At 41.3% G+C, this 18,618-nt stretch overlaps 2 protein-coding genes across 6 annotated transcripts; one reads left to right on the forward strand and one right to left on the reverse strand.

Annotated features, from left to right (window-relative positions):
- Positions 1 to 603: 603 nt before the first annotated feature.
- Positions 604 to 10,582, forward strand: SPDYA (speedy/RINGO cell cycle regulator family member A). 5 transcript variants are annotated; one of them, XM_081186477.1, is made up of 8 exons: positions 604 to 1,156; positions 2,273 to 2,351; positions 3,276 to 3,525; positions 4,437 to 4,495; positions 5,500 to 5,585; positions 6,443 to 6,614; positions 8,327 to 8,618; positions 9,912 to 10,582. In XM_081186477.1, the coding sequence occupies exons 3-8, from the start codon at positions 3,294 to 3,296 to the stop codon at positions 9,998 to 10,000; spliced, it is 930 nt and encodes a 309-aa protein (XP_081042603.1). In that variant the 5' UTR covers positions 604 to 1,156; positions 2,273 to 2,351; positions 3,276 to 3,293; the 3' UTR covers positions 10,001 to 10,582. The 5 variants fall into 5 exon arrangements, with proteins under 5 accessions (XP_081042603.1, XP_081042602.1, XP_081042604.1 ...); XM_081186476.1 differs by lacking the exon at positions 2,273 to 2,351 and having other exon boundaries at positions 838 to 1,156; XM_081186478.1 differs by lacking the exons at positions 604 to 1,156; positions 2,273 to 2,351 and adding an exon at positions 1,174 to 1,697.
- On the reverse strand, positions 10,087 to 17,424 carry TRMT61B (tRNA methyltransferase 61B). The gene is made up of 7 exons (XM_081186445.1): positions 16,369 to 17,424; positions 15,658 to 15,760; positions 13,300 to 13,490; positions 12,462 to 12,553; positions 11,154 to 11,380; positions 10,471 to 10,539; positions 10,087 to 10,298 (listed from the first exon to the last, which is right to left on the reverse strand). Exons 1-7 carry the CDS (start codon positions 17,122 to 17,124, stop codon positions 10,231 to 10,233), a joined length of 1,506 nt encoding a protein of 501 aa, XP_081042571.1. The 5' UTR covers positions 17,125 to 17,424; the 3' UTR covers positions 10,087 to 10,230.
- Between the last annotated feature and the right edge of the window lie 1,194 nt (positions 17,425 to 18,618).

Here is an 18,618-nt window from a genome sequence, read left to right on the forward strand (position 1 = left end):
GGGCAGAAATTGCTGAAATGTCTGGGAAAATCTGGACGTATAGCAGCCCATATCAGAAGTGTAGATTTTTGAGAAATTAATTAAAAATAGCTCAAAAACTTCATTTTTTTCATTTGATATTTTGCAAGAAAAGCTCAACAACTTTTGTGTCCAGATCTTCACTTTTTGAAAAATGGCAACCCTAGATAATATAGTTTTAACTATTTTATCTGCAATCATTTTTTCTACTGTGTTTTTTCCCTGTATTGTCATTACTGGTGTGGATTATTCATTTACATATTAAACTTATTAGTTGCTTGTCAACTAACATTCAGCCGTGTTGATCTGACACAGTCAAAATAAAAATTAAAAATAAAAATTGTCCAGTAGCGCCTTAGGGACCAACTACGTTTGTTCTGGGTATAAGCTTTCATGTGCATGCGTATCTGAAGAAGTGTGCATGCACACAAAAGCTTATACCCAGAACAAACTTAGTTGGTCTCTAAGGTGCTACTGGACAATTTTTTTATTTATTGTCAACTAACAGGTCTCCAAGTGACATACAATGAAGAACGTATACATAAATACCTTATAAAGCAGAGTAGAATGAATGCTGCTGGGCTAATGAGATTGTGGTTTTTGGAATTCTATTCTTAATGTTGTAGTTACAGTGTTTTAGGGTTATTGCTGATTACTGTTATATACATTCTAAGTTTATATGCTGGAAGCCATCTTGAGAGGGGATGACCTGAAAGGTAGCCTCTAAATACTTCAAGTAAAAAACAACAGCACATTTATTACATATCAGTAGGATGGCTCTATGTGATTTCCAGACTTCCTCACTCACGTGTCTCCAGAAGGGAAGCTTTTGGGAGTCTTAGCAACAAGGCTCGCTTCCCCCTGATTGGCTGGTGCCTTTTCTCCCTCTGGCCTAGCGCTTTAGGGCATCCTTTCCTTACCAGGGCGGATTGTTCAGTCCCTTGCGTTTTAATTGGCCAAGGCTTCTTGTGCCTGCGTCCTGATTGGATGTAGTGGGGGTGGCTCCTTGTCCTGGGTGATGCTGAGATTCCTTCTTACGGCAAATGAAAATGTCAGTCTGAGGAGATTTTTTGATTGGTGGCGATTGGTTGTGATCCAGCCCGTTTTCTTTCCCCATGCAGGTTGCATATAACCTGAGGTAATTGTCGCGCTTTCCTGGTAGCTCATGTTTCCGGGTGCCACTAGCCGCAAATCCTAGTTCAGTCTTTGGCTCATGGATTTTCATGAAGGGAAACGAAAGGCCTGGACTGACTTTGTCAATCCTTTGTCTATGACAATTCCAGGTAGTTCTCTTGGGAATGCCACAATGATACTGCTTCTTTTCAGGGAGCAACAGGCCGCTCTTGAGTACTTTCTGTCCCTTCACAGCATTGCTGCCTCCGTCAACCGCAGAAGCAGCAAGGTGGCAGCAGGGATAATCTTTTATTTATAACAACAGATAGAGCTTCTTCAAACAAGCACAACATACAACAAGTTTCTTGTAGAGGAAATTCTGCAGTGATGCTGCTTTATAAATGGCACTAATATCCTTCGGCCAGAGGGAGAGAGCTGTGTCTAGCTCCACCCTCTGGGCCAAAGGATCCTGCTCCTGAAAATAAATTAAAAAAGCAAAAGATTTACCCTCAAAAAAGGAGGGCATTGAATCCACAGAAGTACTTATAAGCACTGAAGGATACAAGGTAACACCTTTGATATGTCCTTTATATGAAAGGATGTTTGTGGGTGGTTTTGCTTTTGTAAAAAAAAAAACAAAAAACATGACCGCTATCACTATCCTCACAGCTCCTGGCAGCCATTTTAAATATAATCATAATAATATGAGTTTGCAGGTGGCTTACATAACACGGCTCTACCCCCCCCCTTTATTCCTCCCCACTCCACCCCCCTGCTGAAAGGTCCTAAAGGTTGAATGGAGCTGCTTCATATAAAATGGTAAGGCCGGTATACAAATCGCTGCCATATTCCCACTTGCACTCATGCAGTTCTCTGTTGGAGCACCATTAAGGGATGTTGTGCAGAAAGGGTGGAGATCTCCCTGTGAGGATTTTTATCTCCATGTGAGGCTCTGTTTGTGCTGTTGACAGACACTTGTGCCTACACCACTTCCTCGTTTCTAAGCTTTCCAAACATTTATTTTTGGAGGGGAGGAGGACAACCAGGTTTTGAATTTTTCAGATAGCGGGGTGTGGTTTTTTTCCAGGGGGGAGGCAATGGTGAAAATAAATAAATAATGAATTTCCCTGATAATCCCCAGCACTGAAAACTAGTACAAGGAGAGATACAGACTCCTGCTGCACACTGGCAAGGAATGTCCAGCTCCATCACACGAAAGGGTATGTGGGTGGAAAAAGGCTATATTTGGGCAAGAACACCTCAACTGAGTCAGGCAAGCTGAAATTCCTCCCCTTTTACCAGTCCTTAGAAATCTAAGGGAGAGGTGTGGGGGGTGGGGGACGACCCACAGGAGTAATAGATTCAAATGCTATGCTATGGTTCATATTTACCAACTTCGCATGTCGTGAAACTGCTTTCAGGAGTCGCTGTTATGTGACATTTTTGCAGTGTGTGAATAACCGATTTAATCATTTTTCAAATGTGAATATTTAGATTCCATCCAATAAACATGGACATTCATTTTCACCCAGTTTAAATAGACTACCCTAGTGACTCTGCCCAGGAACAATCGGACCTTGTTCTGATCTGTCAGTCATGGCCACTCCATATTTATTTGCTGTGTAGGTTTGCAAAAGGGGCTGGGGCAAAATAGAGTGAAGCAGAAAGGAGAAACTCCGTAAAGAAGAGAAGGCAAATTGCGAAGTGCACAGGTTCCTGTCTTCCCATACTTAACCTCACAAACTGTCATGGGTGCTCGTTGTAAGAAATAAAGAGTATTTTAAAGGCATTCCCTCTATAGGTAGAAAAGGGAAGCATGTGACATCAAAAGGGATGCAAGGCCTGGTTGTAAGAATGAAATTGTACCATTTACATTATTTTAGGGTTGCCATATTGCAGAAAGAAAAATTCCTGACACCCGCAAAGTTGTTGATAGCAAGTGCTTGGGAAAGTGGGGCTAATGCCTGTACAGTACTATTACATAGTACAACTTGCAGGAAGTAATATCAAAATTAATGGGAAAGAATATAAAAATCTATTAAATAACATTTCTCATAATACTGAAAGTAAAACTGGAGAAGAGAGATTAATGCCTCTCTCATGCATTATCAATTCAGCTAATAATTTAATTTTTATTTTAACAGGTAACTTCATCTAGAAAAATGAAACATAATCAGAGCTGCTGTCAGACACCTCCCAGTGTCACTGTTCGTATAAAATCAAGTGCATCCAGATCTTATCAACAAAAAAAAGCTCTTAGCCTTAAACGACCGAAATTTAAAGATAGCCAGGAGACCTATGGGGAAAACATTAATAATAATAAGCCAAAACGGCCAAAAGGTTCATGTCTTGTAATTCAGCGTCAGGAAATGACAGCTTTCTTTAAGCTATTTGGTAGGTTCCTTTATAAATCATTTTGTAAAATGCACCAAGTATATGCGTGTAGAACTTCACATTCAAAAGCAGTTGTGTCCAAAATGCTTTTTTGTGAGACATTTCATAAAGACTAATCTGAAATTACCTTATAAGCTAGAAGGGGTATATGGGAGCTTAAAACTGTATCTCACTGAGCCATACTCAAGGCTGACTTCACTACATCACGAAGGTCATCATGAGATACTGGCATGCATAATGTACTATAAACTAGACTATTTGGGTAGTATCCAGTGGTGATTGCCTACAGATGTCTTTGTAGATGGAAGAAAAAGTCAGTAGAATGATGAGGAGAGCATTTTTGGCACGCCCTTGCACTGCAGATTGACCCCCTTCTAAATCTGCTCCAGAAGGTTGGGAAACCCTTCACAGAACATTTAGGGGAAGCCTAGGGCACAGCAGAGGAGGGTGCAGAAAATCACCATTAGAGAATGGAGAGAGTGCTTCTATTGAATCTGTTAATTTAATATGCCTCCAGATGGCGTCTAAATATTGTAATAACACAAATGAGTCATTGGATTTAAAAAAAACCCAAACTTATTGGATTTCCCCCAGAAAGTACGGTAAATTTAGACCAAAGGTGTAGGACAGGGAATATGTGCTGACATGTTGCTACGATGTAAAAAATTTGCATGCATGAGGAGTACCCATCACACAATAAACTCCCATCTGAAAGCAGCTTGGTCAGAATAACCTCTGCGCTCAAATGTTCTGTCAAGTAATTCTCTAGGTCAGTAGTGAGAAACAGTTCTGCTTCCATTTGCCTGGAAGGGGAAGAGCAAATTGTTTTAATTTGTTAAAGGATTGTCTTGAATTAATGCTTCTTGAGCTTTGCATATAATTGTGTATGTCACAGCTGGCTTATTTTACAGATGATGACTTGATTCAAGATTTCTTGTGGATGGATTGTTGCTGTAAAATTTCAGACAAGGTAAAACTGGGTGTTGTCTTGAAAGTCTGTGAAACTTTAAGGGTGAGGAAATTGAGGATTTTGTTTCAATTACAGGCCAGTGCATTTGGGGTTGTATTCAGTCTTGTGCTCAGCAAATCATTCCCTCAGCATAACTTCTTCCTGCGCAATGGAATGACCTCCCTCTCTCCTCCCTTCACATGCTCTCTAATTTGTTCTGGGAGTTCCTCCAATCCTCCAGAGCAGATTTGTGGATGGCGTAGGGCACATGCGGAAGAGAAAGGGGAATCATTGAATACCACCCATTGTGGCCCTCTGAACTGTACATATCTTGCAAATGCAAATAGAAGTCCCTGTTTTTCCAGTCTGTGGCAACCAAAACTAGAAGCTCCGGAGGCTGGGTTCCAGTTCACATATAATATGCAGGCTGTCCTTTGAAACATTTGTTTCAGATTAAACTCATGTTCCATTTATCTTAATGCCTATGCTCTTGTTTTAAACAACATGATTCACTTAAAGCTTTTTTGATTAGATAAAATTGTTTACTAGGAAGTTCCCAATGAATTCAGCGGGACCAGCTTCCTAGATGAGCAAGGCATTTTAAAAAACTCTGCTTGCAAAAATGTTTGATCACACTTAATCTGCTGAGACTGAGAGCTTCATGAATCTCTGCTGTTTTTCTGGTCAGATGTATGGAATACAAGGTGTACTAGAAAATGTTTTTGAAGGAATGACCCATTTCCCCTTGTTAAGAAGCCATTCACAGACCTTGGCTCGCCATTCTGCCTCTTTGTCAGAGGATACAACTATGTATTTTCTACTAGTTGTTATGCTCACAGTCCCGCTTTCACTGCACATTAATATATTGCAGCTAAAATATGAGGACCATACTGTTAATGCCAGATTCAATTAATGAAAATTAAGTATATGCTTTTCCCTACTGGTGAAAATATATTTTAGGGAAATGTTAAGTCATTTTAAGAAAAAATAATAGCCAGAAATTGATATTTTACCTTTTCCAACAGTACCTTTTGGCAATGACTTTTGTTTATTTCAAGCGAGCTGGCTACAGTATAAACGAACACACCAGGCTTAATTTCTTTGTAGCTCTGTAAGTATTTTCCAAATATTATGATTACAATTAAAATGTGTCAGAGGTTTCTTAAGAGTTTATTATTTGAGATAACAGTGAAGTTAGAAATAAACCTTACTGCACCATCAATTACTTATTTAGGATGGGGTCTTGACTCTTGAAGGCTTATAGCATGTTGGAGATTAATACGCGGGTGCCAAGACTATGGTGTTAAATTACCCGTTGAACCTAGTTTATTAGTTGTTAAACTGTCATTGATTTCTGCAGATAAAAGACTTTGTCTCCCAAAGCATCCTCCTTATTTGAAAAGCTCCCCCCCCCCAGCCGCCCAATAAAGGTTGCTGAGGGAGAAAAGCCCACCACAGCACAAAGCCTTCATAAGAATCAACTGGGCTTTTATTTCCCAGGTGCCACTTTTGAATGTATCCCCTATGCTTCTACTTTGGTGATCACTCGTAGCCAAGTAAGAGTGTCTTCCATAAACACGGTTTTCTTGTTTTCTTTTGATTTGCCTCATTTGCTCTGTTTCTGTTAGCTGTGAGGGACAAGAATCCCGCCCACTGCATAATAGAAAAAATGATATTCAGCATACACTCTGGCTTATGATACTTCATTAAGCACTGCCCCCACACTTTCAAACCTTTTAAGAAGTAGAAACATGGTTTCTATATGTTAAACTTGAGATTTTCAGCATTCTTAATTGTGTGCCCATCTTTTCATCTGGTGAAAAATCATTTGGTAACATTTGTCCAAACTAAATTTTCAGCACTTTGGAATGTATATAAATACCAAAGAAAAAGAGGAGGGAGAAACTTAGCAGTATACAAATGAGATCAAAACCATATTTAAGTGAGTCATAGTCCTCATCATTGTAGGTACCTGGCAAATACAGTTGAAGAAGATGATGAAGAGTCAAAATATGAGATTTTCCCATGGGCTTTAGGAAAATCCTGGAGAAAGCTTTTTCCTGATTTCTTAATTCGAAGGGATGAACTCTGGAGCAAGATGGATTACAGGGCTATTGTAAGCAGACGCTGCTGTGAGGAGGTAAGGCGGGTATATTTTATATGCATCAAGAAAGAGCAAATGAATTTTAATAGGCAGATTCTGTTTTGTAACAAGCCTCTTTCTGTTTTTTCACCAAGCTATATAAAGGAACTGTTTGTAAACATTATCCACCCAGTTATAATGAGTGGCTCAATTTAACTGCTGGTTGATACTTTGCTTTCAAAAGATCCCAACAAATTATTTACCTTCAACGAAGGGGATTCCCTTATCAGAAATAATGACATTAGCAATTATTGGAAAATATGAAACCATTCACAGGGAATGTTTACACTGGTAAATAAAAACAGAAAAAATACATTAAAATTGACCAAGTCTGCAGTAGTATTCACACTTATTTGGGAGTAAGCACCTTTAGAATCAGCGAACTTACTTTTGGCTAACTATGCAAAGTGCAAGAAAGCAGTTATCAAACAGCATACTTTGCTTTTATTACTAACGTGGATTAAGGATATAGTCAGACCATTGGTAAGGAAATGCTAATGCTGTTTCTCTTCCCGAAAAAGACCTTTATGGTACCATATAGCCAGCTTTCCCATTAATGGATTACCATCAAACTCAGGTGAAAAGGGTTGCTACTTAGTAGAATAATCAGGATTGTGAATAAAAAAATTAGTTTGGGGCAGGGCAGTGGTAAACACATTTACAAAAAAAAATCTTCCTGATTTTTACTCAGGAAAATGGGAGAAAATTAAAATAAAACCATAGAATGGAGACTTTCATAGTACCAATGGAGGTAATTGCAATGCATCAGATCCCCTACAAAGAAAAGTTACAGTATTTGGGGTTCTCTGTGAATTTCCCAGAGATACCTAGCTGGCCAGTGTGGGAAACAGGATGCTAGACCAAATAGGCCTTTGATCAGCAGGCCTGTTCTTTTGCCTGTCTGCTTTACCCATCATAAAACTAATTTCACCACTAAGAAATTGGCCTAGTACAGATGCAATGACAAACTGTAGTTTATTCTTACAACCATGGGCCTTGAGTTCACATGCTCCCCCCATCCTCTTTATATGTGAAGAGAGATTCTGGTTTTAAACCCATGGTTTTAAACCCATGTTTCCCAAGTTTGGACGAAACAAAAGTTTAAATGAACAAGGGATAGAAGCTTTAAATCTTCTTCCTTCATGCATAAACCTGAAGCCATAGACTTAGAAGCTTTACTATCTCAAATGAGATTTTCTATTACAGAATAGTTCACAGGTTTTTTGGATGTAAAGTAGTACAGTAGTCTGCTTTCCCCACAGTTCAAGACAGGAGCTGTGTTTCATTTTCATGGAAGTTAAATGCTAAAATACTAATGTATTAGTATTATCTATCAAATGTTACATTATTTATCAAGTCGCACATTGTTTACACATGTATTAAAATAGATAATCAAAATTTGAAAAAAATAACAGCTTTAATTATGTGTAATTTATTAGTCTTTTGTATATCTGGATAGCTGTTAGTAAATGAAAAAATGTGGTTTTGTTCTAAGTTAGGCCTAATTAACATTCCCAGGAGTGGAAAAGTGGTTTGTTCAGGATCTTAAAAAGTAGTCCAATAAATAGCAGCTCATTCCTGTTCCCTGCTCTGTAACTGTTTTACTAGCAATTAAGAAAGCTAACAACACCAACTAATGATCCTTTGTGATTTTTATGCATTATTTGCTTGTTCTGATAATAGCTCCATTTTGGTTTTTTGAAACACAGGTAATGGCTATAGCTTCGACACATTATATATGGCAGCGGGAGCGTTCTATTCATCATAGTGGAGCTACAAGAAACAATAGCAGAGATGGAGTACAGTTTCCTCGAGGACCCAATGCCACACCTACAGACTGTTTGCTTTGTGGGAAAAAGACAAGATACATACGGCTGGGATTATCCTCCTCTTCCTCCAATGGCACACTGGAAATGATGGAACAACATATACCTCAGGGATTGCATGACTCTCTTCCAGCTGGTAAAATACCTGAGCCATCTCTGCACTGTTATTCACAAGGTATGGTATGGTAAACACTGAAGTAATTTTATTTATGCTACCTTCACAGCCCCATACTAGCTGTGTCATTCAGAAGTCAATAGCCTTGATTTAATGAAACTTGCTTACGTATGCTCAATATTCTCAGCAATGTTATCGCTATTGGTGTATAGGTTGAATCTACATCCTTTAAGCCTCGTAGGTGGATCATAGTTACTTACAGCCTCCTTGACGGAGAAAAGCCATTGTCATATGTGCAACATGTGCATAAAACACAGTTCTGGGCATAATGTTTTGATCACACCTGCATCCTTTGGTGGTGGTGTTCGCATTCCAGCTTTTTCCTGGATGGAAGCTTCTCTCTGTCCCTGGTCCTTATGATTGTTCTATCTCTCCTTCTCAGTCATTTATAGAATGCTTCCCTTCCCTTCTAAATTGTGAATTTGGTAAATGATAGATTTTGTAAAATGAACTACAAGAAAAATCTAAGCCTAGCTACTTTATAGCCCCTTCTCAAAGCCACTCAACTCAGTTTTCCAGCAAATTACATCAAATATGAGCTGAGTTTTGTAAGTTCAATTAAAAGCGAAACTGACTCTCCTACAAACATTAGTGCTGGGAAAGTGAAAAGAAATGTTAAAAGCATGTGTGTGTTTTCTGGATATACTTTTTTAAAATAAAAAAATGATGAACACTGTCCCTGGAACCTAACTGCTTGGTAAGATATGTAGTAATCAAGACATGAAGTAATCAAGCAGCGTCTATCAAAAGTGATCAACTTTTTGCTTTAAAGCGATCCCCTCTAGTTCTAAGATAGCAATTCTATACTCCTCCTTGTTGACTTCTTGGTGACTCCTTTCATTCAGATTTATGTTTATAGTGCTAAACAAATGTAGGGTGACACCTTCTGTTGTTAGTATAAAAGCACTGCTGTAAGAGGATCCTGATTTGTCAGTTCTTTATGTACAAATGATGGGATGAACTCAGCAGTTGGCAATGAAGTAGCACCTGTCACTCACAGTGAGTATGTGGGGCAATACAGCAGTTACTAAGTAAGGATTCAACTACCCAGCTGTAGGGAAGAACAACAGATGGCTCCCGAACAAGTGCAACATTTCATTGGCAAGCCACTTTACAACCTTTTCTTTGTTTATAGATGGAGAACAGATATTTTTCATCCTACATTAATTATCCACTGCTCCTATAAGTGTAACCCATCCTATAGAACACAATAAGCACGTCACATTACCTGGGACAAACTGCACTGTAATCCCATATGCATTCAATGTGAATTTCTTCCCTAATTTTTCATAGATTGCAAACATCTGCCCAACAAAGGAAGAAAAAGTAGCTGCACATGTCAAGATAAAGCCATGGACTGGTTTACTGGAAATGAAGAATAAAAAAAACCACACTTCAGCCAACAACTTAAGAAATTATCAGGAAGCCCAATTAATTGTCTGAATGAAATACATTTCACAATATATGATTTATTCTTTAAAGTTTTGTATTTCACTGAATCTTTTAGTATCAAAAATATTGTCAACATAAATCAAAGTAGTGGATTTCTAATTTGCATAAACAACAATGATATAATTTACAATTTTAATCCTGGTGAAGTGCAATCTTCAAATCAGCATGTACCATTTGAAGTAGTATTTGGATATGCCGGGTTAAATTTCCGCAGCTTGACAAGAAAGGCTAGTTTAGAAGGAAAATAAAACATCAGCATTAGTGATACAACACATAAATAGCCGGAAAGCAGAAATATTTATTAATTAATTCCATTTTTCTTTGAAAAAGTAATAGTTATTATGAAAAAATAGTAGTAATAAATGTATATCTTATAAAATATTTGCCAAGCCATTCTTACCTGTGTGCCCAACTTGCCAAGGGTAAGGTCTAGCAATATATGGTGGTTTTGTCTCATCAGAAATGAGAGCTGTTAAAATAAAATTTAGAAAGTTGTTGTGCAACACTCTTAATTCCAATTTCTGCTATACATAATTCTACCTCAGGACATTCTTTTCCACGTTGAACCCATTTGTTGTTTCCTTCCCTCCCACTTCTGGAAAACCCCTTCTCTCTTTTCTCTAGATAGATCTTTGTTCTCTCATATGTCCTCACTCCTCAAAGACAATAGTGGTAAAGGTACTAGAAAGGTAGGCTAGAAATCTCAGTGGACAATATTCAGTTGTGCCCATTCATGAGTGAAACAGATTTCTACTCTCCTCCTTTCTGCAGCCCCCCAGATATGCTCCAGAGATCCGGGTGATTCCCTGGAGCAGATTTGGGGAGCCCATAGTGGCTGCAGGACAGAGGAGAGGAAGGGAAATTTCACTTGCTCAACACTGAATATCACCATCATAAATAAGAACCCAATACCAGGCCCTTACAGACAAAAATACAGTAGCAGATTGCGTACCCAGCAACAGTCTGCTGGTGGGCAGCTCAGGCTGCATTTTACATAAAGGTTCACATCTCGACACAGCATGTGGGACTGCAACCTTCTAGTGACTGCCACAAAACAAGATCTCATTAGAACTTGGTCCATACCATCATCTTCTTTGTTCTGTTGAGCAGGAATCTCCTCATTTTCATCATGACAAGCTGATTCATTGTTCTTGTTCTGATTGGATTTCATATTGTGGAAAACGCCACCAATTTTCCAGGAAGCTGGGAGTACTATCCAATCTCTGTGTGTCACCTCAACTATCCTTTCACAAAAAAGGTTTATCTTGCTGGTCCGGATGGCTTCCACCAGATCAATAACCTGGGTGATACTTTTAGAAGAATTCAAATAATATATATTGCCAGTGAATAAATCTACACATATGCATAAATGTATAAAATATAATAGTTTGTACAGTGGTACCTCGGGTTAGATACGCTTCAGATTACAGACTCCGCTAACCCAGAAATAATATCTCGGGTTAAGAACTTTGCTTCAGGATAAGAACAGAAATGGCAGTGTGGCAGCAGCGGGAGGCCCCATTAGCTAAAGTGGTGCTTCAGGTTAAGAACGAACCTCCGGAACAAATTAAGTACGTAACCAGAGGTACCACTGTATTGTAAACCTATCATATGCCTATTCACTCAGAGGTTAGTCCCACTTCCAAGTAAGTGTGCATAGGACCGCAGTATTTCACTTGGTTAAAGAGCTATATTTAAATTTGACTGTAGCCAGCCCAAATGTTTTTACTAAACTAGCTCTCTTGCCTGAACTACAAGTTCGTTTATCCCAAAGAGCAACGAGACTATAAAACATGACAAACAGCCATCAGTTATCACTTATTAGGAACTAGGACACACTGATGATGTAACTGACTAGCCCCAATGCTATCTAAACATTAATATTTTGCTTTTCCCCTTCAGCTTAGAAGCACACAAGGCAGCATATCAAAAGTCTATTACAATAACATTTATACTAAAACCATATTAGATGCAATGATCTCAGTCAAAACAACTTTAAGAAAGAGCCTTAGATCTGTATTTTCCCTTCTTGGGTGCCTGGCTTAGAGGAATATATTGCAGTTTGTTAAGTCACAGTTTCCCCAGTTTGGATGCCACAGGAAGCTGTTTTAATAAACCACATTCTTTTCATTGAAGCTTGATATGCAAAGGGAGATAGGAAAAGGAGGGAGGTTCAATCTCAGTCCACTATAAATAACAGTATATTGGACCAAGAAAATTGTGTCTGTCAGTTATTATAGCTTTTTGGAAATCTGAAGTTAGGATAAATGTACTTTATAATAATCTTTAAGACCATTTATAAACAAACTGCATGAAGCCATTGCAAGTTTAATGAAGCTATCACTCCATGTAGCAGAAAGGAGCATGTAAATAGGCAGGATCAATACTTACTTTGCAAGGTATACTGCACAAACGCCCCCCATTTTAAGATTTGGGATAGCCACAGATAAAACGTTCTGGGGCACAAGCATATCCAAAGCTATCTATGGAAGAAACACACATCTTTAAAAACTTTAAAGGAGAATATAAAGGATGTGTTTTCTGTGCAAATCTATGAGGATATTAGAATATTAATTTGGATAAATTATATTAAAAGGTGAAAAGAAAGTGATCAAGGTAATGGAAAAGTCATGGTGAGTTGCAATAATACAAAATAGCATCACCATTAATACTAACAGTAATAATAGTATTATTTTTATTTGCCTTCCAGCAAACACTGAAATCTCGATATACCTTCTCTGTGCTCACTAGAAGTAACTGCCCGCCCACCACCACCAAAAAAACCCAGCTAAAAACTGAGGCAGAAATTATCAGGATTTCAATCAAAAACCCTCACAAGTTTATTTCTAATGGAAGCCTTTTCTACTCACTGTTTCAAAGAATGAATTGGGTTGGAGAACAGAACTTACTCTGTTTTTAAAAACTTTAAAGGAGAATATAAAAGATGTGTTTTCTGTGCAAATCTATGAGAATATTAGACCAGCAGTAACACCACTGCTGAATAAAGTTTGAATCTAGTGTAACTTTTTACCACCTTAACTTAAACTGGCTTTCTTTACACCAGCTTTTTGCTCCCTAAATGTACCATTACTAAGTACTTGCTTTCTAGCTTTGAAAAAAGATCAATCCACTTTTCTCATATCTCTCTTTTCTCAGGGGGAGATGTGATAATTCCAGAAACAGGGTGCCCGTTTTGTTTCTTTGTTGTTGTTGTTTTAAATATACTTACTGCATCAAATGTTACATTTTTCAAAGCCTCAGCTGCTGTTAAAATGTCTTCATTAATGAAATCCACATTATCTGGCCACTCTAAAGGATGACTTATTTTCCATGCATCACACCACCTCTTATAATTCTTTTTCGCCACTCTGTAGTGGTCTCTCCGGACTTCATAACTTACAACACGTCCCTGTGGCCCAACTGAAAACAAATAAAATTGAACCAAAATTAGTTACTGCTCTCTTCATTTATGCCAAGTTGAATAAATGACACAGGAAATGAAACACTAGCATACCAGATATTATAACTTATTTCCTAATATTACAACCACTCAGAGCATAATGGCTAACAGGGCTATAAGCTTACATGGCAGTAGGGCTTTATTATTATTAATATTATTATTATTATTATTATTATTTATTAACATTTCTATACTGCCGTTTATCCAAGGATCACAGCACAGTTTACAATATAAAACTGCAATACTATTATGGCACTCACCTCCTAGAGTCATTGCTTATCCCCCACTGGTTGTTTTCAGGAGCCACCAAATTTTAAGCTGTAACATACAGCATTGCAATGTGCTTTAGTGGAAGGGCCATAGCTCGGTGGAGCATCTGCTTTGCATGCAGTTAGGGCTGATAAACACTCCTGTCTGAAACCCTCAAGGCCTGCTGCCTTGTAGTGTAGTAGAATACTGAGCTTATATGGCCCAAGGGTCTGACTTGGTATAAGGCAAATTCCTATGCACCTGCAGAGAAGGAAGAGACGTGTGGTGGTGGCAGGTGACTCCCTACGGAGTGGGACAGAGGCAGCAGTGTGTGGAAGAATGACTCGTGGTTTCAGTTGTTTCTACACAGATACACAGAGGATGGGAAACAAGCAAGAAGAAGTTGAGCTCTTAAGACAGGATGACAAATATGACCTAATAGATATTACTGTGGATATCTGCTATAGATCTCCAAGCCAGACTGAGGACTTGGATGTCTTCACCTGAAAGGAAAGCAGTGCTCAACTTGGCAATAACAGAATAAATAATGAAAGGCAGGAGCTGCACTTCAAGATAGCAGATTGTATTGGTCACAGAAGTATGCCTGCACATTTATGCAATTACCTTGTAATAACAGCTAGGTGTAATTACCAGAATGCTGGTCCTGGCCTGGGACAGGAAGGTAAAGGGACCCCTGACCATTAGGTCCAGTCGTGACCGACTCTGGGGTTGCGGCACTCATCTCACTTTATTGGCCGAGGGAGTCAGCATACAGCTTCCGGGTCATGTGGCCAGCACGACTAAGCCGCTTCTGGCAAACCAGAGCAGCACACGGAAATGCCATTTACCTTCCCGCCGGAAGGGTACCTATTTATCTACTTGCACTTTGACGTGCTTTCGAACTGCTAGGTTGGCAGGAGCAGGGACCGAGCAACAGGAGCTCACCCTCTCGCGGGGATTCGAACCGCCGACCTTCTGATTGGCAAGTCCTAGGCTCTGTGGTTTAACCCACAGCGCCACCCGCGTCCCTGGGACAGGAAGGCCCATGATTAAATCTACAAGCAGCTGTGATGCTGACTGGGCAACCTAAGGCTAATCGAAAGCAATTCCTGGTGCCTTTGTGATGTTTTTGGATTACAACTCCCATCAGCCCCAACCAGCATGCAGTGATGACTGGGACTTGCAGTCCAACACCACCAGGGAGCTAGCACATTGGCTCCCCTGAGCTAATCACTCACTTAGTCCAATGAACTTTCCTGAATTGCTTGTGGTTTTTAAAAATGGCATAGCCCCATGTTTGAGACCTCCAGGTATAGGACAGTATATAAATTCAATAAATAATAATAATGTACAGCACCCTGAACTTATTAGTGAAAGGCAGTATGTAATTTTAAAGGAGGGGACAGTACACCAAGGCTTGATTCTCACATTTAGTGTCCAAAGTGTCAGTGTCAAGGTGCCTAAAGAGTGTTCCTATGCCCCAAAGTGCATCCATTCTCACATGCCAACATTTCCTCTGACTTCAGCCCTGTGTGATGAAATGAGAGCTCTGCCATTTTCTGGAAAGCAGCTAAAGTTCCCAGCACGTAGTACTGAATTTGAATAAATTAGAGTAATTCAAGAGTAATTCAGGGCATGATAATGACAAGGGGGACAATGATAGAGAACATGTTTTGCATACAGAAAGTTTTGGGTTTAAATCCTAAGCATACCAATTAAAAGGGACATATAGCATAAGATGAAGAACCCTGGAAAGCCACTGCCAGTCAGAGTAAGCAATATTGGGCTAGGCAGGCAATCTGACCCAATACAAGGAAGCTTCCTGTGTTCTTAAAATGTGTGGGAGAGCTGGGATTCTGTCAACAGACAATATTTTACCTGCTCGTGATAGAAATAAACTCATACCACCAGACCCAGAACCTGCTTCCAGCACTGTGTCGCCTTGACTGATGTCCATTAGCAGCAGCATTGCATTAATATCCTACATGTTAAAAGAGGAAATAACATAAATGTTTAGCTTAGCTCTTGTGCTTTATAGCATATTTGTGCTTTTTAAGCAAATTGATAACCGCTGGCTAAGACTTATGGGGAAATAAGAATACTACTCAGCACTTATATACCATTTTACAGTGTTCAAAGTGTTTCGCTTATATATCTTATTAAACCTTTCAAACAGTGAGGCTACTAGGTAATTTTAGATTCTGAACCTAATGGTGGTGGTGGCTTAAGACGGGAAATCTCCAGATTTACTGCTCTAAAACCAGGGCAATCAGTGTTTCAGGTTTCTCTCTCTCTCACTGGACTTTGTTCTGGGACCTGCCATCTGACCTGTAACCCCATTCATCACTTAGATTTTGCAACTACTGTACTAGTAACCTTAATTCCGGGAGCCATCGGAGAAAAAGTGGTCCAAGCCATCATCAGGTTCCGCCTTAAGGCGCCTCCATCGCTATCGCTGGATCAACCCGGTTGTCCCTGGAATTACAACTCCCGCCATCCCTGCCCATTGGCCACGTCGACTGGGGTTGACGGGAGCGGGAGTCCAACGACAGCTTGGGGGCGGCGGCGGCTGCGGCAAAGCTCTCGCACCTTGGGATACGAAATGGTGGGTCCTCTCTCCATCAGCAACACAAACTCTTCCAGCGAAGGCCTCCGAATCAGGAAGGTGTGGCCCGTGGACGTCCGGAACATCTGCCCGGGCAGCTTGCCCACGATGTCGGCGTGCTTCACCGCCCCCCAGGTGCTCGTCAGCACTCCGTCGGCGGCGAGTTTACACAGCTTCTTGAACTCGGCGTCGCGCCTCCGTCGGCTCTCCGCTAGGAACAGATCCCCGACCTGGAAGGGCGCGTTTTTGGAAGGCGCGTCCCGGAGCTCCTCGGAGGGAGAGTCCCAATCCGGCTGGAGTTCCTCCTGGGGAACGACGTCGGCGAAAGGAGGGGAGGAGGATGCCTCTGCGACGTGCGGGGAAAGGTGCTCCCCGTGCTGGACCAGCTGGCTCAGCCTCTCCGAGGGAGAGAGGGACCTGTGCCACGCGCGCCTCCGAGCGACCGCCGGCCCCGGAGCCGTAGCAGAGCCGGTCGGCGGTCCCTGGGGCTCGTCCCGTCCATCCTTGTCCCCGGCGGAGCTAGAAAGCGCTCTGCGGCTCGAGCCGAGGGAGCCGATCCCCGCGCGCAGCAGCAGCGGCGCCCCTTGCAGCTCCCTCGGGTGGGCGCTGCAGGTCTCCGGAGCGGCAGCCTGGAAGCCCAGCGTGTCCCTCGAGGGCTGCTGCTTGCCCGCGAGAGCAGCCCGACTCTCCCAGCTCGAAGCGCGCACCTCCAGCAGGCTCCCGAGGCGCCAGCACCTCATCGTCGCTTTTATACACGGCCGCCTCTTCCTGAACAAGGCGCCCCGCGGACCCTCCTCTCCTCTAGGTCTCTCCGACGGCCACCGCAGGGTTTGCACCGCTGCAGGTTCCCCCGGGCCGGAGGGCAGCTTGCATCGCTACGCACGGCGGTGCAGGAGCCCCGTGGAGCCTGAGGCCGTCGGCGAAAGTGCGGACGTCTAGTAGGCTTCTAGTAGGAGCCTCGCAGGCACCCGGGCAGAACAGGGCAAGGAGGGGCCAAAGGGTTGGGGAAAGCAAACGGAACTCCGCGCGGCTCCCACCTCCGGTTCCGATTAGGCTCCTCGAGGGGCGGGGCCAGAGAGGGGACAGGCGTATTGTGAAAACGGAGCAGGCTGGGTTAGAAATGGTTGCAGAAAATGATTGTGCTCCCCTCACCTTTAAAAAGAAAAAATGAAGAGGCGCACTACTGCGTTTCCGTGATAGGGAAGACTGGACCTGTTGAACCTCGGCCCGCTGGTCTTGAAGGGTCCGTTCTCTTTCCCTGCCTTAAGCAAACAGAAGCTTGTCAATGGCACTCTTGCAGTCTTCCAAATCGAGGCAGCTTCGAGCGGCGCAGGCTCATTCCTGCATCTTCATCGAGTTCTGCCTTTCGTAGACAAAGCTGCCGTATCAGGAAAACAAAAAGTCATGGTCGCCTGGCTTCTTTTGTACCACCCCCCTTTCTCCCCAAGAAAGGAGGCATGGTTCATTTAAAGCACCGCAATGGAAGAGAGCCTTTAAACTCTCCCGCTGTATTCATAAATGCACATATTTTAATTATTGCACTATTTTTTATACCCCTCATGCCCCGCAAATGGAGGACTTTATCCGCTGCAAATGGAAAGCGGACGTTTTACTATAGGACAATGAGACTGTAGTCCCTTTGGGGAGAGGGAGCGCAAGCGTGACGTCAATGCCGTGCGCCGATCTAGCTCCACATGGTTGCCCACATGTCTCCCAGCGTCTGCAGCCATTCTTCAGCTGTGGATGCTCAGAATACCTACTTATTAGGTGTAGCATGATACAATTATAAGTTTCTAATGAAAGGGGCGGGGAGTCTGTACGGTTGTCACAATGCACAAGTGTCAATCGAGTAATCATTTATGGCAGCGAGCCTATGCACACTTATTCGGACACTTACCGAATAAGTGAGACTTCGGAGTGAATGGCTGGATTGCACTGTAAATCTCGATCAACTGACATACAGCTAAATCAATACTTCTAAAGGGCAGTTCTTCAAAGAGACAAGTGCATGAACTAGGAGTGTCCTTACTGAGATGGTGCAATGTTTGCAATGTTTTTTTAAAAAACAGATTATTGAATTAAAATACATTAAAAATAAGAAAGTTTTTCAGTCAACTACATACTGCAGCTCAAAAATCAATGGGGATAATATAAACAGTTTGTGAGCAATATTTTCTGTGTTTTGTTTCTTTTTTGTTCTAAACAAACTTTTTTTTAGTGGTATGGTGTACCAA

This window comes from Podarcis bocagei, assembly GCF_964188305.1.
Source record: "Podarcis bocagei genome assembly, chromosome: 3".
Lineage (NCBI taxonomy): Eukaryota > Metazoa > Chordata > Lepidosauria > Squamata > Lacertidae > Podarcis > Podarcis bocagei.